General features: G+C 47.4%; 1 protein-coding gene across 1 annotated transcript; it reads left to right on the top strand.

Annotated features, from left to right (window-relative positions):
- The first annotated feature begins 12,624 nt into the window (after window positions 1-12,624).
- Window positions 12,625-14,999, top strand: LOC143261734 (uncharacterized). Its single transcript, XM_076527962.1, has 6 exons — window positions 12,625-12,705; window positions 12,769-12,958; window positions 13,463-13,551; window positions 13,891-14,322; window positions 14,441-14,605; window positions 14,724-14,999. Exons 1-6 carry the CDS (start codon window positions 12,625-12,627, stop codon window positions 14,997-14,999), a joined length of 1,233 nt encoding a protein of 410 aa, XP_076384077.1.
- The last annotated feature ends 7,973 nt before the right edge of the window (window positions 15,000-22,972 follow it).

The following is a 22,972-nucleotide window of genomic DNA, read 5'->3' as shown; positions in this document are numbered from 1 at the left end:
TCCACGCACGCACGTCTTAATTAAAACCAGTACCCAAAGAGACTGTAGTGAACTCATCCCTGCACTCTTCAAGCTGCAAGGGTCATGGTACCAAATAAACCCACGACCCACAGAAGTCCGCAGCATTCCACCACTAAAACCCATTACACAAGTCACATGGAAGTACGTGAGCCCTTCAAACCTCGCGAACGAGAGAATATATTCCCAGGAGGATTTAAATCAGTTAAAAGAACACATCATGTTCCCAATAGAAAGGTCCTCAATTATCGATTCCTTGGCTCAAGGAGCCTCAGGCCGCTCATTCATTCGCGATACAGTCCAAATTAGTAATCTCTTAGACGAGCAAACGCTCGAGAAAATCGCACTTTCCACCAGTAAACGCTTGTGGAGCGGTTTCCTGCAATTCGGATCAATATCCACGGGCATTCTCGGAGTATACATCCTGTTTCGCACAATAAATTTAACGATCAAAATGGTACTGAATGGCGTCGAGCTGTACGCCGCGTTCGGTTGGAGCTTCCGCCTGATAGCCGCGGGTTGGAACTCAGCCACACGCCTCTGCCTCCACCTCCAGAAGGACGTCAACACCGGCAGGGACAGCCAGGAGTGCATCGAACAAGGAACACCACTGAAGCAACAAGAAAAGCCCAAGCCCTCCCAAATTACCTTTAACTTTCATATATTGCACGCCTATTCAAATTGTACGCGAGTTCCCGATCAGACGCGGACGCAGGCAACGCGTGGATCAAATTTGATGAAGAGTCTAGTCCTTTTATCGCGGGTCGACATATCGTGTTCTTCCTCGCGTGGGACGTGACAAAATGGTCCGACGTTTGGTCATTGGGGGTGTTCGGATAAATAATTGTTGCGTGCGGTGTAACTACTAACTTCATTAGACAAATCGCGCAGAGTCACTTCGGGCAGCGTATCGTCGTAGTAAGAGTAACGGCGTTGCGTGTACCACAAGCTTACAAGTTTTTTTCCGTCCGAGATATATCAGGGCGAGCGTCTAACTACCGCTCTTTTTATACTAGTATGTTTGCCCCAGGCAAGGGCTCTGGACACCTCCTGATTGGTTGACCCGCGAATGGGTTTTCCCAACCAGCGTTGTCCATTTCCTTCTCACCGCCTTGTCCCTTACGCCCTGAACGCGTCTTGTTTTGGGACCGCGTGGTGATCGGAGTGGGTGCGTTTTTTGTGATATAACGGCCGGGGTTTTCCTCAGGGCTGTTGCGCTCGGACGTCCGGCGTTCGGGTCCGTTTTGCGTGCCCTTCGGAATTTCCGGTTATTTATGACGGTCTCGTTGACTATCGAGAATTAGGTAAAAAACTCTACTGACTTATTGCCATCTGGACAGAAAACAGCTCACTCAAAAATAGCCTTTTCGAAGGAGAGTTATAAATACGCTAGTCGTTTGCACGAGAAATAAATCTTTTTTATGTGCGCCGACTGGTCGCTACAATTATAATGAAGATAGTTTGTTATATCTAAGTCTAAAATATACGTCAACATAGAGTTTAAAGTTTAATGAGTTAAATCGATATCATAAAAGGTTGATAAGATAATACTATAAATTAACCCATGCGATATGATGTATTGAGACTGTAAAACCAAAAAATATTTATATAACTATCCCTATAAATATAGTTTATGTAATCAATTTCGAATTCTAAAAATTTTACTCAAAAAAAAATGTTCCATTTTTAAAAAATATTAAACACTCATAGGTCAATTAAAAATTGTATTATAAGGAGGAATGTTGATTAAAATATGGCACTAAACGTGTCTTTATTACGAAGATGGACTCTGCATATAATACTCAATATACAAGCTCCTATACCTCTTTGGATTTTTTAAAAATTGCTTGATAAAATAAATTACACACGAATTACACAGTCTCTATTTATAAAATCAACATAGTATCTCAATGGAATTTTTATTTTTTAAAAAAGAAGATGATATTGTATTGAGTTATTTAACTTGAAAATAAAAACAATTTTATTTTAAAATACAGCGGTATAAAATTGAGGCTCTGAATGATGGCCAAATTGAGGAAAGCAAAAAAATAAAGAATTCTTATAAAGTTTCTCATTAGAAAGATTATAAACTGTCACAAGACGCATACAATTGAAAGTAAGATCCTGTACAAGATGTTAATGTTGAAAAAGCCAATTATAATAAATCTGCATCTATTTAAAGATCTTTGAGCCTTTAATCAGAGTACTAAATTTGTAAATCATTTTTATCTATACTGAAAAAAACGTATCTTAACCTGTCTGTTTTTATGTTTTATCATGGCATTAAACTGTTAAACAATCTGTTTTGAAATATATCGACTAAAGTATTCAAAATTTTAACAATAAATTTTTTTTACATGAAAAAGTATACATGTAAGACGATGCTTTTTTTCCGAATTGTAGATATAATTCTAATCCAAATAATTTTTTAAAAATTGCTTCTATATTATATCACACTATAAATATTAAAAAATGAAGCACTTAATTTATTTTTCTTGGATTGTTTTTGCTTTAAGATTACTTCTATGAACTTTTGTTTCCATTAATTAAAAGAGAATGTATATGTCGAGTTGGATATTGATTTTAACGATATAAAACATATTCATGTTAGATGCTACTCATTTTTTTATGTTTTAAATAATTCATACAATATTAAATGCTATTTTGTTTAAAATTGTAAATAAAAGTCTCTAAAAGCGCAGTATAATTAATTATACAGTGGTTTTTAAAGCTTATAAACCATATATAATCATGGTTTATTTATATTTCATATATAAATCCTCATTAAACTACTCAACTGCTAAATATTGTTTAAATAAAGAGTACTTCATTAATAATAAATAATTATTTATTATTATTGATTATAATTGCACTTGAGTACAAGAGTTAAGGTAGTATTGAGACAAAAAGATGATATTTTTCCTCCCTTTTTACTACTAAAATAATCTCTTATAATTCTTTGTAACAAATAAATCAAATTTTTTTCTATTATATAAATTAATATAGTATATTCATAAAACAGCACATTCTCTGATATTTAATTTTTTTAAATTTATGCCAAATATTTTGTAATAAAATTTTATAAACAAAAACAATCAAAATATTTCAAAACTATCAATACATTCATTATTTTCTACTTATTTCATCAAAATTCAAGATCAAACCATCTATCAAGTAATATATTTCTTATAAACAATTCTCTGCGACGATTATAAATCCTTCTTTTCTTAACATCATTTCTACCCATTTTTTTTTTTATCGTGGGGGAAATCTGCTGGCCAGACACCCCCGCCCCGCCCGGGGGGGGGGGGGTAGTGCGAGGTTTGACCCGCTAAAACCCCCACGGCGGCCTAGGGCGCTGGCGATTACTGGGGGAGCCACGGGAACTCTTAACGAACACAACCGCGGCTCCCCCTCGCCTGGCCGGCCACCAGGATGGAATGGCGGTGACCGGCCGCGTCCCGGGGGGAGATGTATCCTCCCCCATGAATAATCTTGGTTCGGTGGTGCGGGGGACCGCTCCCCGCACCGCCTCATCACGACGGCCGCTTTTCAATGAGGGTGCCCAGGGCCCCCGCCCTGGGCACGGCGGCCGTCGAGGGCGACGATGTTCGTCGCCCCACTCCCGGAATAGGGAGGACATCTTCGGTTGGCGGGCGGCGGGCAATTAAACCAGCATAATCTGGTACACCCGCCGCCCGCCTATTCTCAGCTGCTCGGGGGGGGGGGGCTCTAGGCGTGGGCGCACACGCCGCACCCCCCGCTCACGACGACCCCGCACGACAGCCTCCTTCTGCAACATTACCTGTTCGCAGAAGGCAACGGCTGCCGCCCATTTTCTCGGGCTCTCCAGCATGGCCCCAACTAAGCTGGAGAGAGCGAGGTTGCGACCAACTTCCCTTCTTAGGACTCGGCGCAACACTGAAAAGGCGGGACATACCTCCAGTGTATGCTGCGCCGAGTCCTCCTCCGCGCCACAGTGTTGGCACACCGTCGTCGCTTCCCGACCGATGCGACACAGGTAGACACCGAAGCAGCCATGCCCGGTGAATACCTTCGTCGCACGGTAGGAGAGCCTGCCAAACCGCCTCTCCCGCCACGAGGTGAAGTGTGGCAGGAGAGCCCCAGGGACGCGCTCGCTGGCATGGGAGCGAAGCTCCACATGCCATCTGGCGAGCGCAAGTCCCCGGGCCTGGAGCTCGAAGCACTGGACCGCCTCCCGCTCCGGCGGATCCCCGCGAGCCCGGCCAGCGATACATGTGCGCCTATAAATATAGGCGCGCATCGCCGCCTGCAGCTCGAAGGGAATTTCTCCCGCCAGAGCAAGCGCCGCCACGGTAGACGTGGTGCGGTAACCTCTTATGAGGCGAAGGGCCATCTGCCTCTGAAGCCGGCGCAATAACAGTGTGTTGCGCCGGTTTGCCCTCACGGACGGCGCCCAAATCGGGGCGCCGTATAAGGTCATGGACCGCACCACGCCCGGGTATAGGCGGCGCACCATATCGCCCAGCCCCCCGAGATTGGGCAACAGGCGGCCTAGCGCAGCCGCCGCCCTCTCAAATCGGGGGACGAGGCGGCCGAAATGCGCTCCGAACCTCCAGTGGCTGTCGAGGATCAGTCCGAGATACTTGATCTCAGACTTCACCTCGACGCAGGCTTCTCCAACCCGGATCCACGATCCGGACGGTGGCCGCGACCGAGGCCGTCCAAACCAGACGGCCTCGGCCTTCTCCGGGGCCATCTTCAGCTCCAGATCGTGAATCCTCGCGACGACTGCTGCCACCGCAACCTCCGCTCGTCGGATGGTCCTCTCGAAGGTGTCCCCGACGGTGACCACCAACGTGTCGTCTGCATAGCAGACAAGGGTGGCACCGTCGGGCAGGGAGGCCTTCTCCAGGACCGCGTTATACCCCAGGTCCCACAGGAGTGATCCTAGCACGGACCCCTGTGGGACCCCGCAGTCCACCTCCCTCCGAATCATCCCGTACCGGCCGGGGTATTCTACCCACCTGTCCCGCAGGTAGGCCCCGATCACCCGCCTCAGATAGTTAGTGTCGTCGTTGTGAGTCTTAAGATGGGCTATGCCTGGGTCCTATGTGGACTATACTAGCCGCTCTCTCGACGCGTGCCGATGGTCTGGCTCTACCCTCGTTCGTTGTCGTGACAGGGGAAGACAACGTGCTACTCCCGCTGCCACCTCGAGTCCAACCCAATCCAGGCGCTCTTGACGGAGTAGTGTTAAAGTCAATTTATCTCCGCAAGAGGGGCTTCAGCCTGGCCCGAGGGGACGAACCCCGAGGGGTCCGCCCAGCATGCCGTTCGAATGGCGGAGTGGACAAGTCCACGTCTGCCCGTCACTCAAGTCGGACACGGGACGACTCCAAAGCTAGCGCCGCCTGATAGGAAGCGCAAGCTGGGTCCCGCGACTTGTGTGCACTAGCCCACCCTCTGTCCTTGCAATTAGAGCAGACCGGAGGTTCACTCTTCTTGCTACAGAGCGTGAAGGTATGCCCCTTTTGGGAGCAGTGACCGCACACGTCCTCCTTGAATTTACAACGCTTCGAGGTATGCCCGAAGCGTTGGCAACGGTAGCACCGAAGCACCTGGACGAAATCCCGTACACGACAGGAGTTTCATCCAAGGTAAACTCGGCTACTCCTCTGCTTCAGCCGCTGAAGATTCTGCGGACTGACGGCAACGACCCAGTTGGCTGTCTCCGGGGTCTTGCCAGCCATGCGGCTGACCCGAATTCCCGAAGGCACATCCTTCTGGTTCGCATCGCAGAGATTTTGCCTCCAAATACTGGAGGCAATTTCGTCCTTACCCATCCGACGCGGGACGTCGTAAACTAAAACCTCGGGGTCCCGCTTGGTAGGTAAGGAGACGGACAGACCCGCGCTCCGGAGCTTCTTATTGCCAACGAAGGCTTGCAGGTCCTCCTTTCGGTCGGTCTCGACGACGATGCCACCGGAGTGGATGCGTCGGACCGACTTTACTCGGATCGCCTCCTTCGCTGGATAATGAGGGACAGAAGAGTAACCTTCGTAACTTCGCTGCTCTGTCCTTTTTCCTTCGGCGGGAAGATTTTTACCACATGCTGCGATTGTGGCCGTCTCCCCGCTTCCGGAGAAGCTCCTTTGCAGTCGACTTTGTTCACATGGGCGTAAGCCGGCTGCGCGGCATTGCAGGCCGTCTTCGGGAGAGTTCCCTTGGACGGCCCAGGTCGCATCGCACTTATTACGGCAGGACGCGCTTTTAGGTCCGCCCTGACCGCGGCGAGTTGCCCTTCGACGAAGCTATTTCGTTGAATAAGCTCCTGAACCAATTCGTTGAGTGCCTCAACCTCGGCGAGTATCTTTGACCCGGACTCCTTATTGACTTTCGACTCAGGTCGAAAGCAAAAGGTCCGTATTTCGGACACTCGCCTAAAGGCTTCGTCTCTTACGAGATCGAGAAGCCGTACCTTCTGCCCGGAGAACGTCCCCTTCGGTCTCCTGGCCCGGTTTACTGCGGCCTTGCCGGTGGGTGCGCCCGGCTTGGCTCGCTTCGACTTTTTGGTGACGGTTTGCCAACCGTCTCCAGTAGGGTCCTCGACACGCTCGGGTGCCGACTGCACCTTCACGAGTGACATGTCTCCGACTCGTTCGATTACTTCCACGTTACCGGTGTCCGGCGTACCTTCTACCGTGGGCTCGGTTTTCACCGAGACCGCTCGCGTGGGAGTCACACATCTTTGCAAGATCACACGAGGATTGGCGATATTAATCACCTTCCCGGATCTTGTCTTTCTCACAGACGCGGGGGGACTGACAGCTGCATTTGCAGTTCCCGCGTCTGCGGCGACGGCTTCACTCCGAGTAGGAGCTGGACCCGTCGTCTTTTGACGCTTAGTTTTGTTTGTTTTTCATTTTTCAGACCCATAATGTGTCTTGGTCTTTCATCCAGTGCGCTCCCCGGCCACCACCGACCCGCACAATTTGGAACCCGCCAAAGGCTGAGTTAGGGCTGCGCACCGAATATAGTCTGCTGGCTGGGTCGGTTTCCTTACCCAGCCCGCGTCCTCGCCCAGCAGAACCCACTTGCCCGAAGCGTGTGGTCGTTCCAAGCTGATTGACTGGACCAGGGCTGCTTTTCTCGTCCAGCCGCCCATCTAGCCGAAGCAGAGGCCAAAGGTACGTGTTGGGGACGTCTCACCCGCAGGAGAGGGCCCCCTCAGATCCCAGGATCCTCTTTTCCGACGACAAGGGTCGCCACGCACGGCAAACACGTGGGAGACAGCAGTCGGAGAGGCTGCCTCTTCCTCTCCACCACACTTCGTTCAGTTCGCTGCGTATTTAAGAACACGAGCTATCCAGCGGTACCTTTTTCGTGGAGGCTCAAGTGTGGCTAGGGCACGTTTGCCCCTTGCGGCCTGGGTTGCCCAGGGGATTGATTGCATCCCATGTATTCCTGAGCCCAGCGGAGTGTTGTCTAGTGGCGTGTTCCGCCCACGAAAAACGGTCTGAAAAACCGTTTAACGTAAACTGGGGAACTGATGCCACGAGTGACAACAGTTCCCCAGCCGGAAGTCATACAGCACATACAGTGCTGTACAAAGAACACGCCACAGCCCGTATGCTAAATCAGGGCCTCGCCATTATGCGAAGTACTACATGTACGACGCACTGACGGTCTAAAATGCCTTCATCGCCGATACACCCATCGACTCGGCCGATCAACCCTCCTACGCGAGGGCTAGTTCGGGGGTTATCTCCCGCCCTGGGTGGTCACAGACCGCCACCGCCCCCCGCCTCAGATAGGGAGGCACCTGGTGTTCGATGAGGGCTCCCTAATGGCGGACCAGGGCAGGGTGTTAAACGCGTTGACGATGTCAATGGACACCGCCAAGCATACCCCGCCCCTTGCCACGGCATTGTCCGAGAGGGACTTAAGACGGTCGATAGCCGACACGCCCGGTTGCCATACAGCTTGCCCGCGCCCGATCAAAACGGGCAATTGGGCGTGGCCGTACAGCCCGCCACCTTATGGTCCCGACTGCCGCATCCATAGCAGCAGTCGGACCTGTCCTCGGCAGCAGTGGCACCAAGGCAGCGGTAGCACTGCAGAGGCCGGGAATTCAGGACCTCTACTGCCGCCTGCGCCCAACCGACAGTTATCCGGCCCGCGACCGCAACCCTGCGAGCGACCGCGGCAGGATACCGGACCGAGAGGGTACCCAGTCCCGAGGGGGAAGACCGTATGTGGCCGGTAAGAACGTCCCCCTCGCTGCACCCGTCCACGTGGGCAACAGCCGCAGCGACCTCTGCCGGCGTGGTCGAATCGACCAAGCCACGCACCCTTAGGATGGCCTTTCGACCGGGCGCGCGACCTTTACGCCGGTTTCCGTCAGCACTTCCGACACTTTTGTTGCGAGGGCGGTAGCCTTGGCGGCCCCGTCAGTGCCAGGGAACTCCTACATTATCCCCCCGGTCACCGCCCTTCGCGGCCTCAGCGAGGCGATGCCAATTTCGGTCAGGTCCACGTTGGACCTGGCAGTGGCTATCGCGTGCGTGTACGTCATGTCCACGCCAGCCGGAACCGTAATGGTAACCGCGGCTGTGCGTGGAGGACGTGGAGGCAGAGGAGCCATCTTGGGGGCCGCCGGGGACACTCGTCTCTTTTTATTCCCGGCCGGAGTGGCCTTGGCAGCCGCCACCGGTTTGACAGTGACAGCCGCCCTTTTGGCGAAGTCCGAAGACTGAGCGGGAACAGACGGCCCAGCTGCCAACGATCGCGAGGCCGAATGCATCTGCGGCGCAAACTCCCTTCTGAATGATGCCAATTTAGCATCAATTAGGGAGCCTATTTACGTCAGCAGATCTGGCGGCGCAGCCGCATGTGGGAGCGAGGACCTTTCTCATCCGGGGTGATGGCGCTCCCGGGCGCCGAAGATCGGCGCCTGAATTGAGCAATTCTCCGGCCCCGGCGGTGGAGGCATTGCAACAACAGCCGGTCTCGCCTCCACTACCTGACGGAGCTAGGCAACCTCCGCCCGCAGCTCCGTCATTTCCCCCCCCCCCCCGAGGAGGGCATTTTCGGCCTCCAAGACCCGGGTGGCGTCGGTAGCTGACCTCACTGCCAGCTCCGACACTCCCACCCTGCCGTTTAAGGCGGCCACCCTCAGGGCGCGGGCCAAGTTGCCCTTTAGCCCCTTCGACATGCCGGAGATCCTGACCACCTCAGACAGGCTCTGCAATATGGCGGCCACGACATCCCGAGTTGGACGGTTGCGGAAATCTTCAGCAATTTTGGTTTCGTCCGGGAGTGGGATGCTCGACCGCGATGGTCTCGGCACGGGGGCAGATTGCCGCAGCCTCTCTCGCCTCAGCCTCCAGTTGGGAGGCTTCGGCCAACCTAAGTTTGGCCTCAGCGAGGCCAACATAGTCGCCGGTCGTCGGCGACCGGCCCCACTTTTTTGCGCCGCTGGTGCCCGGGGCGCTCTGCGACGAGAGGTTGGAGGAAATCGAGGAATCCGACTCCTCCCCATCGCCGCAGTCGCCCAGGCCTGCCGCGGGCCTTTTTATGCCGCGTATTGCGGAACGCGTCCGCAACACCGGCACGGCAACCCGCTCGAGGCGAACACACAACTCGCGGATGCCTCGCTCCTCATGTTGACGTCCTACGTCAACGTTAACAAGTCTCCCTATAATAGTATTCATCGGGGGAGATAGGGATTCTACCCCACCCGAAGGGCAGGCGTCGGATAACCCTCGCCCGGGGCCTGCTCGCCCACACCCGGACACGACGGGCTCTGGAGGCTCCGAAGCCCCCTGAGCAGTAAACTCCATACTATTTTCGAACATACTCCATGAAAATCTTCCTTGAACGCTCTTAGTTTTCACCGCTCAGACTGGACCTTACCGGCATGGGAGGCCCTGCCAGGAACCGAAGTTCCTGCCGGCATCGCTCCAGTCTTCATCGCGGGTACTTAAGCCCCTATACTACCACAAGGTGGCGACCGCATAGGAGTGGCTTCTATTCCTGCCGAAACATACCACTAAGCTTCAAATTTAGCAGATACATCTGATTTAGCTTTAGATTCTGACGGTATATATGATATAGCTTGAAATTCAGCCGAAACATATGAATCAGCTTCTAATTTGGATTAAACTTACGATCGGCTTCAAATTCTGCAAAAACATATGGTTTAGCTACAAATTTAGACTAAACGTACGATTTGGCTTCAATTTCTGCCAAAACAAACGATAGCAGACACATCTGATTCTGCTTCGGATACACCCGATACTTATGACGTAGCTTCAAATTCAGCAGAAGCATTTAATTCAGCTTTAAATTCGGCCTAAACATACATTTTGGCTTCGAATTCTTCCGAAACATGCGATTAAGCTTCGAATTTAGCTGATACAGCTGATTTAGCTTCAGATACTGCCGATACTTGTCATATAGTCTCAAGGTCACCCGAAACATGTGATTTATTTTCGAATTTAGACTAAACGTACGATTTGGCTTCTATTCCTGCCGAAACATACGATTAAGCTTCAAATTTAACAGATACATCTGATTTAGTTTCAGATTCTCCCGATTCTTTTGATATAGCTTCAAATTCAGCCGAAATATATGATATGGCTTCAAGTGCTGCCAAAACATACGATTTATCTTTAAATTTAGCAGATACACCCGACATAGTTATTGATTCTGGCGATACTTCTGATTTAGTTTCAAAATCAGCCGAAATATATGATATAGCATCAAAATCGGTCCAGACGTACGATTTGGCTTCAAATTCTGCCGAAACATGCGTTTTATCTTCAAATTTACACTAGTCGTACGATTTGGATTCAAATTCTGCAAAAACATATGGTTGTACTACAAATTTAGACTAAATGTACGATTTGGCTTCAATTTCTGTCGAAATATACTATTTAACTTCAAATTTAGCATATACACCTTGTTTTTCACGTTTTCCCGGTGAGATTGAACAGTGAAACTGTTAGATCTACGGAAGTCGTAGGTCTCCAATTCAATCGTGTATGACACCGAGTCTGCGCGATTCCCTATGACTCTTTCGAGTGATACGGATAATAGGTTGATAAAGAATGGTTTTAACACTGGCTGATATCAATAACACTATTCTTTATTATAACATAACAACTTTCAATACTAGGGTGACTAACTGTACTTGGCTTAGAATGACTTGAGTTGATGGTGAGACTATCGACGAAGTCTTGACCGATCGTCTTTACGCGTTCGTGTCTGGTTAGTATCTGTCTGTTCGTTGTCTGTTTTGCCTTTTGAGAAGATTCGTTAGGGGTGTGAAGTTTTTACTGAGACACTCGGATTGGATGTTTTTCAAGTTTTCCTGATTTAGAAAGGGAAGCGGTCGTTTTGAGTGATTAGTCAGAAAATTGTGAGCAAGGAGAAAGGTGACCGCCCCGAACTAACAGTCACTTGCACGTATGAATTGTACCTGCGAGTGAATCTCGCGAAGAATCCGCGTGTCTCAAAGGTTGACCGTTGCAGGTAATAAGAGTGGGGAAAAAGATAAATTTGAAGCCAAATCTTACGTTTAGTATAAATTTGTATTATAACTATATGTTTTTGCAGAATTTGAATCCAAGTCGTAGGATTAGTCTAAATTTGAAGATAAATTGTATGTTTCCGCAGAATTTGAAGCCAGATCGTAAGATTACGCCGATTTTGATGCTATATCATACGTTTCGGCTGATTTTGAAGTTACATCATAAGTATTGGCAGAATCTGTAGCTGTATCGGGTGTATCTGCTAAATTTAAAGATAAATCGTATGTTTTGGCAGCATTTGTATCCAAATCATATGTTTCAGCTGAATTCGAAGCTGAATTATATGATTCTGCTGAATTTGAATATATATACCTTCTGTCTAGAATCTATTCTCTTCTGTAGAATCTATATAGCTGCTATATATAGCAAGACGATTAAAGATCTACTAGAAGAGAGAACACTATACGAGACAAAAGTCTTCTATGAGACAAATAATATCTATAAAGAGAAAATGGCTCAGATGGGGATGGTTAGTATCGAAGAGGTGGAGAGAACAAGAAAGATCCCATCAATGAATGTGGATATGATGCGTCTTGAGGCAATAATCAAAGCAGTAGCTTGCCATGTTAGAAAAACCCCGCTCCAAAATATTACGGATATAGCGCGAATACTTCAATCGGCCCAAGCCTGCTGTCAAGAGATTACGAAAAAGGAACCAAAGGTGTCAAAAGGGAAGGAAAATATAAATATGAAAATCGATGCACTTAAAGATAAGATAGCTCTCTTAAAGAAGGTCAGGATGTTTGGAGTGCTGAAAGACAAGGAGAAAACTACTGTAAAAAAAATAATGAGAGAACAAAACCTCAAGGCATGTTTAGGTCGGAACTTGACTGAAGCCATAGCAAAATTTGGAGAAAAAGCTGCTATATATCAGAAAAAGCTAGAGGTATCTGAACAAACAAGAGAATATAGACGACAAAACCAGAGCTTATAACTGTATAGAAGTAATTTCTAAAGAAACCTTGAGGAATCGGAAGTCGTAGAGCATCAAGTGAAAAATGAAGAAATAAAGAATTTTTGGTCAAAGATGTGGGAAGAAGATAATGAAGAGATGAACGAAACAGATCTCAAAGAATACTTATTTGAGTTTATACCTGCAGAAAATGAAGTAAATATATTTCTATCATACAATGAGTTTACTGAGATAATCAAATATCTTCCGAACTGGAAGGCGGCTGGCTGCGATGGAATATATAACTTCTTCATAAAAAAATGTGAGGCATTGCATCCATTCCTTTATGATATAATGAAAGAAATGTGCATAGAAGGCAGAATTAGAGAACCATGGCTTTACAACGGAATAACATACCTAATACCTAAAGGAACCCTTACAAAAGGTGGGGACTTTAGACCAATCACCTGTATGTCAAACCTTTATAAGTTGATGACGAAATATGTCACTAAAATACTTCAAGTAATCGTGGATAATCGTGGAATGCTCGCAGAGAACCAACTAGGAACACTTAGAAAAGTCCAAGGAGCAAAAGAACAAGCACCTTTGAATAAGGCCATCAATATTGAACATAAAAATAAACTATCTATCATGTGAATTGATGTTAAGAAAGCATACGACTCAGTAAAGCATAAATGCCTTACAGCTTGTTTAGAAAGGCTTAATCTGCCAAAGTGGATAGTAAATTTCCTTAAAGGAATAATAAATAAATGGACTATTAAAGTGAAATCAGGATGCGAAACGATAGTGGAAAAAAGGGTTAAGAGAGGAATACTTCAAGGTGATAACCTCTCCCCGTTGTTATTTGTACTTTGTATTGATCCCTTCAGCAGAAAGCTCAATTCAAAGTTTCCTAAGGTTGGAATAAAGACTAGGGAAGAATTCTTTAATACGAACCATCTTCTGTTTATAGATGATCTAAAACTTATTTGTGAAAAAGAGGAAACATTATTAGTATTGAATGAGGAGACGAAGAAGTTCTTTAAAACGATAGGATTGGTGGTAAATCGAGAGAAATCTGCAACCAACAGTGAAAGGTGTGAACAAGATGCAGTCAAATCAGAAGGGACACAGGGGTAGAAATACCTAGGAATAACGGAGGATGCAACAAGTGCAGTAAAAAAGGAAACGTTTGAAAAAGTAAAAGCCGAAGTTTTAAAAAGAACTGAGACAATATGCAAGACAAAGCTAAATGGAAAAAACATGATTAAAGCGATAAATGAATATGCGATCTCAGTAATAAATTACCATATTGGCGTAATTCAATTAGAACCAAGCGATTTCCAAGCTCTAGACTTTCAAATTCGCCAGGTGTTAATCAAACACCATATCCACCTACAGTCAACCTGTAAAGAAACGCTATACCTTCCAAGAACAGAAATGGGTAGGGGTCTCATTAATGTAGAGCATAGAAGCGAATACATGCTGTTTAATATCAACCAAAACTTTAATGAAACAAGAAACAATAACCTAAGATGCTCGGCAATACTTAAAGTGGAAGAAGAAAATGAGACACACCTTGCTGCAGTAGACAAATACCTAAATATTAAGTACGGTAAACAAATGTTGTCAGTACGAGATATCTTAGAAGTTCAAAAAGAAACATTATATAACAAAATTAAAAATAAAAACAACCATAAAAAGTTGTATAATGTAAGGGATAATGAGCTAGTGAGCATTAAAGGCTCGCCGACTTGGCTGGCTAAAGGGAATAATCAGGCTAGATCTGTGAGGCAACATACTGCTCCCTTCAAGACAGAAATATCTTTTGCGGTCAGGAGACTATATGCCCCCACTGCAAAAAACAAAGGAAAACAGTAGATCGTCTGGCAACTAAATATAAATGTATGCTTGGGTTTGACTATACAAGAAGACATAATGAGGTTGTTAGATGTATCCACTTACTTCTTTGCAAAAAAAGTACGGATTTAAAAAGTCCAATAAGATTAGATCACATTCCGTACAGGAGATCCTTAAGAACGAGAATGCAGAAATAAGGGCAGATACACGGATATCTACAGATATTAAAGTTACTCACAACAAGCCTGATATCTTGGTAATTGATAAGAAAAAAATTTAAATAATTATTATAGAGGTAGGAATAACAAATCAAGATCTGCTTAAAGTTAAGAAAATACGACTTACTAGCTAATGAACTTGGGATTATTCACAAGTCTAGAACCAAGATTGTTCCTTATGTATTGACTTGGGATGGGGTGATAACTAAGTTCCACAAAAAATATTTGCATGAACTGGGGATACAGGACTCCCTTGAAGCATATATTCAATCCGTGGTGCTGAAGAAGACCCTTGAGTCTATCTCAATTGAGCGAAGACGAGGGCTGTATCAGGATAGCTTTGGCGAAGAGGAGATTGAAAGAGCTGTGGAAGGACTGGTGCAAGCTCCAGGTGGTAAGGAGTTAAAACACAATGATCAACATGTCATTTAAACTAACCTATTAAATCTTTGTTATTGTATTTGGCTACCGACAAACTGAAAGTATAAATTTTCAATATGATAGAATCATTTATATGTTAGATATAAATGAAGTATTTAGAGAAAAATGTTTTATTTTATACGCTTCCACCAATTTATACTACTGTATGCGGACAAATATAAAACATAATATGCTTTGCTTATTCTTAAAAATTGTTTTATAAATTTATGTCTGAGTACAGGCATATTCTGGTACGTATTTGAAATTATAGTGTTATTTTAATATTTTAAAAGATACCTATTGTAAAAATAATGAAATAATTTATATTTGTATTAGTAAAAATTTTCTTTTTATAAAAATAATGAGATATAAGATTTATAATAACGTTTTTTTTTTATTTATTTAATTAGGGTTGAAATATATCATATATGCCTTTTATTTGTTAAAAATACATTTTTTATAAATCATCAAATCTGATTTTCAAAGAATCTAAAACAATGTCTTCAATTAAATTTCAAGAGAATTATTTACTTATTTTGAATTTATTATGCTTTTTATATATATATTTGATCAAATAATTGCCGAATTTGCATGATCTATGTTTTATTTATTAACCCAGTATTTCAATTCAACAATAACTTATACCTGAATTTCAACAGGAGAAGATTTATTAAATAAAAGTAAAAAATTGTCAAACTAAATACATGTTTTCTATTTATTTAACATTAAATTTATTCACATTTTTATTGACAGAGTTTTTCATTTTCATATATACAAGATTTCATTTTCTTATGTACAGGATTTCATTTTTTATGTATATCAAATTAAAAAAATGTAACCCTTAAAATGGAAAGAAAAGCTGAAAAAACAATTACGAAAGAAACAAGAGAATTGGTGATATCCATTTCAGAGTCAGCTGAATACAGTATTAGACAAATATCGTCAATGTTAAATATTCATAGACATACTGTTTATTTATTTATGTAAGTGTAAGGGATAAATTTACAAAATAATTTATATTCTCAATACATACTGTTAGAAAAATACTACATGACTATGAATCAGGAGTTATTTTTACAACGGCGGGCGATAAACGAAGGAATACATGCAAGGAAAGGAATGCTATACACTCATAAGTCGAAACGATTTATAGTAGTGTTTTACGTAATAATTCTTTGATTCAGAGTGAAATAAATGATATTGTTTTAGAAAAAACAATGTTAATGAATCAATTCCAACTATATGCAGAAAATTGAAAATGATTGGGATAACAAGGAAAAGGCTACCTCTTGTGCCCATAGAAAGAAATACAGTTGAAAAAATTAATGACAGGAGGGTTTTTGCTACGGAAATTTCAAGGATATCGGATGAAAACTTAGTATTTATTGATGAAACTGGATTCAATGAGCACACAGCAATATCATACGGTTACTCACCTGTAAATACCAAAGCATATATTAACATACCAGCTGGAAACGGGATTAATAGAAGCTTAATATGTACTATTAATGTAAAAGGAATAATAGGATACGAGAATATATTAAGGGGTCTTATAACCCTGATCTCTTTATTTCTTTTATTAAACGGGTTTCAGTTACATATTTAAATAATAATACCATTAGCGTTTTGATTATGGATAACGCTCGAATTCATAAAACAAATGCTGTATTAAGGTGCTTACAAACAAATGGTATAGTTTATAAATTTAATGTCGCTTATTCGCCTCAACTAAATCCCATTGAAGAATTATTTTCTATGATCAAATCATTATATTATTCTAAGAGGCAATCCAATCCTGGTTTAAGTGTAGAGAATGCTATTGATGAGGTTTGTTCCGATGATAACGATTATTCAAATCAATGTAACAGGTTTTTTAGGATCATGAGAAATTGGCTTGAGAAGGCAAAAAGGGGAGAAGTATTTAAATAATAAATAACTTGGTCTGTTTTTTATTTTTTTATTATATATTTCATTTATATTTTTTAATTATATCTAGCAAATATGCTTAGCTTGTTATACACTCGAAAGTTATGAGTTTTAACATTTTCATTTTAAGAAATATTTTTTTAATTTAATATGCATATAAAAACGAAACCTCGTATATATAAAAATGAAAAACTCTGTATTTAATTAAACATAAAAAAGTAAAAATAAAGACTATTTTACTTTTCTATTACAACTTTAATTCTTTGTTTGATGTTTAAAAAATACTTCTATACGTTAAATTGATATAAACATGAATTTTGTCTTATTCATTTAAAATCAATTCAAGCACACTATCCTCAAATGTACGATAGTGTGCTCAAATGTATGATATTATGTCTTTAATTGAATTAAATGATCTATTAACTAATACAAAAATCTTCATTTGTTTTATTTGAATTTAAACATAAGCTTTTTAATATAAAAACAGAAATTCTAACAAACTTAAATTTGTGAAACGTAATATTTTTTATTAGTGATTTATTTTCTAAAAAACTTTTATTAAATTAAAATATTATTCAAACTCAATACATATTCTCCCCAGATAAAATATACTCCAATCTTCAAATAAAAAATCATTGTACTAGAAACAGTTTGGGATAAGATTTCTTTTACACAATAAATTTACAACATTAAATTTATGAAATCTTATTTTTTATTTAATTTTGATATTTCTGTTGATTTAAAATTAAGAATAATAAACGTTCAATTTATAGATTATTAAAAAAGGCTATTTAAGTGAAATATTAAAAATACATAAATTCAATAAAGATTTAAACGATTAAATTTTATAAAAAAAGAATTAAAAATGATTGTTTGATAGAATTATACTATTCTATTGTGTAAAAAACCTCTAATGATCAAACTGATAAAATTATAACGAGATATGAATCGAATTATTTATATATATATATTTATGAAATTCTGTAAATAAAATCTATAAAAATTTAGGCTTAAATTTTTTAAATAACGTGTATTTTAATACCGAAAGATTTCTTTCGTTATTAGAAAAGATGAGCTCATTTCTTACTTATAATTCTTTTAACAAATATAAAATTTAATATTAAATAGAATAAAAAACTGTATTGTTTAGTCTTTTTAAATTCATTGTGAAAATATTATATTAATTTAACCCGATTCTGGAATAATAAACTCAAAAAGACCAGTTTAACACATATTTTAATTTTATATATGTACTTTTTGAAATGCTACTTTCTAATTGATACATATTTTTGTGCAAAAATTTATTTAGTATTAAAACCTAAAATACTTGTAAACCTTGCAAACTCGTTTCTTTTATATTATACAACAAGAATTGGAAATAGAGTATATTTTATTTTTTTTCTTAATGTTTTTGCGAGAATAAATAAATTTTGGTCAGACACCCCCGCCCCGCCCGAAGGGCGGGGCGGGGGTAGTGCGGGGTTCGACCCGCTAAAACCCCCACGGCGGCCTAGGGCGCTGGCGAGTAGCGGCGGAGCCACGGGAACTCTCAAAGAACACAACCGCGGCTCCCACTCGCCTGGCCGGCCACCAGGATGGAACGGCGGTGGCCGGCCGCGTCCCGGGGGGAGATTAATCCTCCCCCCATAAATCATCTTGATTCGGCGGTGCGGGGGACCGCACCCCACACCGCCTCGTCACGACGGCCGCACCGGCGGCCGTCGGGGGCGACGACAAGTTGTCGTCGCCCCCACTCCTGATAGGACATCCTCGGTTGGCGGGCGGCGGGTAATTAAACCAGCATGATCTGGTACACCCGCCGCCCGCCTATTATCAGTTGCTCGGGGGGGGGGCTCTAGGCGTGGGCGCACACGCCGCACCCCCCGCTCGCGGCGACCCCGCTCGGCAGCCTCCTTCTGCAACATTACCTGTTCGCAGAAGGCTATGGCTGCCGCCCATTTTGTCGGGCTCTCCAGCATGGCCCCAACTAAGCTGGAGAGAGCGAGGTCGCGACCAACTTCCCTACTTAGGACTCGGCGCAGCACTGAAAAGGCGGGGCACACCTCCAGTGTATGCTGCGCCGAGTCCTCCTCCGCGCCACAGTGGTGGCACACCGTCGTCGCTTCCCGACCGATGCGACACAGGTAGACACCGAAGCTGCCATGCCCGGTGAATAGCTGCGTCGCACGGTAGGAGAGCCTGCCAAACCGCCTCTCCCGCCACGAGGTGAAGTGCGGCAGGAGAGCCCCGGGGACGCGCTCGGCGGCATGGGAGCAAAGTTCCGCATGCCATCTGGCGAGCGCTAGTCCCCGGGCCTTGAGCCCGAAGCCCTCGATCGCCTCCCGCTCCGGCGGGTCCCCCCGAGCCCGGCCAGCGACGCATATGCGCCTATAGACATAGGCGCGCATCGCCGCCTGCAGCTCGAAGGGAATTTCTCCCACCAGAGCAAGCGCCGCCACGTGGTGCGGTAACCTCTTACGAGGCGGAGGGCCATTTGCCTCTGAATTCGGCGCAACAACAATGTGTTGCGCCGGTTTGCCCTCACGGACGGCGCCCAAATCAGGGCGCCGTATAATGCCATGGACCGCACCACGCCTAGGTATAGGCGACGCACCATATCGCCCGGTCCCCCGATATTGGGCAACAGGCGGCCTAACGAGGCCGCCGCCCTCTCAACTCGGGGGACGAGACGGCCGAAATGTGCTCCGAACCTCCAGTGGCTGTCGAGGATCAGTCCGAGATACTTGATCTCGGACTTCACCTCGACGCAGGCTTCTCCAACCCAGATCCACGATCTGGCCCGTGGCCGAGACCAAGGCCGTCCAAACCAGACGGCCTCGGCCTTCTCCGGGGCCACCTTCAGCCCCAAATCGTAGATCCTCGCGACGACGGCTGCCACCGCAACCTCCGCTCGTCGGATGGTCCTCTCGAAGGTGTCCCCGACGGCGACCACTAATGTGTCGTCTGCATAGCAGACGAGAGTGGCACCGTCGGGCAGGGGGGCCCTCAGGACCGCGTTATATCCCAGGTCCCACAGGAGTGGTCCTAACACGGACCCCTGTGGGACCCCGCAGTCCACTTCCCTCCGTATCGTCCCATACCGGTCCGGGTATTCCACCCACCTGCCCCGCAGGTAGGCCCCGATCACCCGCCTCAGATAGGGAGGCACCTGGTGTTCAACCAGGGCCTCCCTAATGGCGGACCAGGGCAGGGTGTTAAATGCATTGACGATGTCGATCGACACCGCCACGCACACCCCGCCCCGTGCCACGGCATTGTCCGAGAGGGACTTAAGACGATCGATTGCGTCGACCGTCGATCGCCCCTCCCGGAAGCCGAACTGGCAGTCCGCCAGATCGGGGCCAACGCGGGACAGGTGCCTGGCGAGGCGGGCAGCAATGATCTTTTCAAAGATCTTGCCCACCTCGTCCAGGAGGCAAATGGGCCGGTACGCGGAGGGAGAATCCGCAGGCCTCCCATCCTTCCTTAAGAGGACCATCCGACTTCCCCTCCAGAGGTCCGGGAACACCCCGGACCTCAGGAGCCCGGAGTAGAGGCCTCTCAGCCTCTCGCCCAGGACGCCCATGGCAAGCAGCCAGACCCGGCCGGGGATACCGTCCGGCCCCGGGGCAGTATTCTTGCCCCGAAGCCATTTGACTACCCCGGCCATTTCCTCCGGCGCGACCTCCAGATCCGGGGACCACTCATGTCCCTCTAGCTGAGGGACGGGCCGGGACGCCTCCCCGTTGACGGGGAATAGCGCGTCCACGACCCGTCCGAGCATCCCCGGATCCAGGCTCTCCGTCACAGGGGGCGCCCAGGGACGCAATCGTCCCATCGCCATTTTGTATGGGCGCCCCCGTGGGTCTCGGTTAATAGTGCCGAGAAGGTCGCGCCAGGCCTGGCTCTTTGCCTGCCTGATGGCCAGCTGCAGGGCGACCACCTTCTCTCTGTATCGCCCATACAGCTGGATAGCCAGCTCCACGTCGGAACGTCGTCGTCGACGGGCGCGGGCGCACTGGCGCTGCGCGCGAACGCACTCTGTGCGCAAATCCGCTATCGCGCGCGACCACCAGTGCACCGCCTTCCTCGGGAAAACCCTGGCCCGGGGCATGGCGACGTCGCAAATGGACGTCATTGCGCCCCGGAACCAATGGGCCTCCCTTGTCCCGTCGACAGGCCCGGCCGGTGTTGCCGGCCAGGCCACGACGTGGGCTGCCGCCATCAGAGCGTCCTGGTCGAGGCGCTTTAGCGCCCACCGCGGCTGAGGCGATCCCTCATCAGCGGGGCGACGTCGGGGTGTCGATGGGGCGGCGGAAAGGCCGAGAACAATGTACCTGTGGTCTGATAGTGTCTCGACCTCCTCCGCCACCCTCCACCCCGTAATACGGCGCGCGGCGGGGGGCGTTGCCCATGAAAGGTCAACGATGGACCCCCCATTGTGCCGCACGCACATATGGACCGAGCCCGTGTTTAAAAGACGGAGCTCGAGTCCCGCCGCCCAATCAAGCACCTCCCGGCCCCTCGGGTTTGTCCCGGGGGAACCCCAAGCCGGCGACTTGTCGTTGAAGTCCCCCAGGACCAGCACCGGACGGGGCTGGCAGCGGGAGTCGCATCTCCCCACCCCGTCCAGATATTGCTCGAACTCCCCGAGGGGCCACCTTGGAGGTGCGCAGATCGCCACAACCGCGGTGCCGCCCCAGTCAACGGCCAGGTATCCCCGGCCGCGCTCGATAACGGAGCACGCCGGGGACCCCGGCCGGCCTGCCCATATTATAACGGCGGAGCCGCTCAGGTCCCCCATCCAATGTGGATGGTCGGGAATCCTGTACGGCTCCGCCGCTACGGCCAACCCGGCACCCCGCTCGGCCAGGAATTGCACCAGAAGGTCCTGTGCCCTGGCCGAGCGGTTCAGGTTGGCCTGTATTATAGAGCCCTTGGGCCCCATTATGGGCAGGCCTCTACATCCATCGCCGCCGCGGGAGCGGTGGCGTCTGGGGCCTCTTTGGCCCTATCCGCCCCCGCGGGCGCGATGGTGACACCTTTTGGTGCCACCTTCGGCTTAGTTGCCACGGTGGCCGCCGCCTTGGCCACCGCGGTTTTCCTCCCCTTGCTTCCCCTGCCGCGTTTCGCGCTGGCAGGGCACGCCCGGCTACCGAGGCGGTGGCCGGCCGGCTTGCCTGCTCCCGCACAGAGCGGGCAGTTAGGCTTCGCCGTGCAGCCAGCCACCTTGTGGTCCAGACTGCCGCATCCGAAGCAGCATTCGGACCGGTCCTCGGCCGCAGTGCATCGCTGCCTAGTGTGGCCTAGGCCAAGGCAGCGATAGCACTGCAGGGGCCGGGCGCTGAGTGCCTCGACCGTCGCCTGGGTCCAGCCCACAGTAAGCCTTCCCGCAACCGCAACTTTGCGTGCAGCCGCAGTAGGGCACTGGACCCAAAGGGTGCCAAGTCCCGAGGGGGAAGACCGGATTTCGCCGGTCCTCACCTCCCCCTCGTCGCACCCTCCCACACGGGCAACTGCCGCGGCAACCTCAGCCGGCGTGGTCGAATCGACCAGGCCGCGCACCCTAAGGTCGGTCTTCTTTACCGGGCGCGCGACCTTCACGCCGGTGCCTGCCAGCGCTTCGGCCACTTTCGTGGCAAGGGCGGTGGCTTTGGCAGCCCCGTCGGCGCCGGGGATCTCCAAAATTAGAGCCCCCGTCACCGCCCTCCTCGGCTTCATCGAGACAATGCCAATCTCTGCCAGGTCAACTTTTGACCTGGCAGTGGCCATTGCCTCGGCATACGTCATAGCCCCGCCGGCCGGTACCGTTATCGTGACGGCAGCCGTGCGGGGCGGACGCGGCGGCAGGGGAGCCCTCTTGGGGGCAGCCGGTGCCACCCGTTTCGCCGCCCTCCCGGTCGAAGAGGCCTTGGCAGCCGCCGCAGGTTTAACTGCGGCAGCCGCCTTTTTGGCCTTTCGGCCAACAACCCTCGGTACCACACCTCAGTTGGAGGTGCGGTGGAGGGCGGCGCAACAGCAGAGGCAGCCCTCTGCTGTGGGGGCTGCATCTGTGCCGC

This window comes from Megalopta genalis, unplaced genomic scaffold (genome assembly GCF_051020955.1).
Source record: "Megalopta genalis isolate 19385.01 unplaced genomic scaffold, iyMegGena1_principal scaffold0064, whole genome shotgun sequence".
Taxonomy (NCBI): Eukaryota; Metazoa; Arthropoda; class Insecta; order Hymenoptera; family Halictidae; genus Megalopta; species Megalopta genalis.
This window is presented reverse-complemented; position numbering and strand designations above follow the sequence as displayed.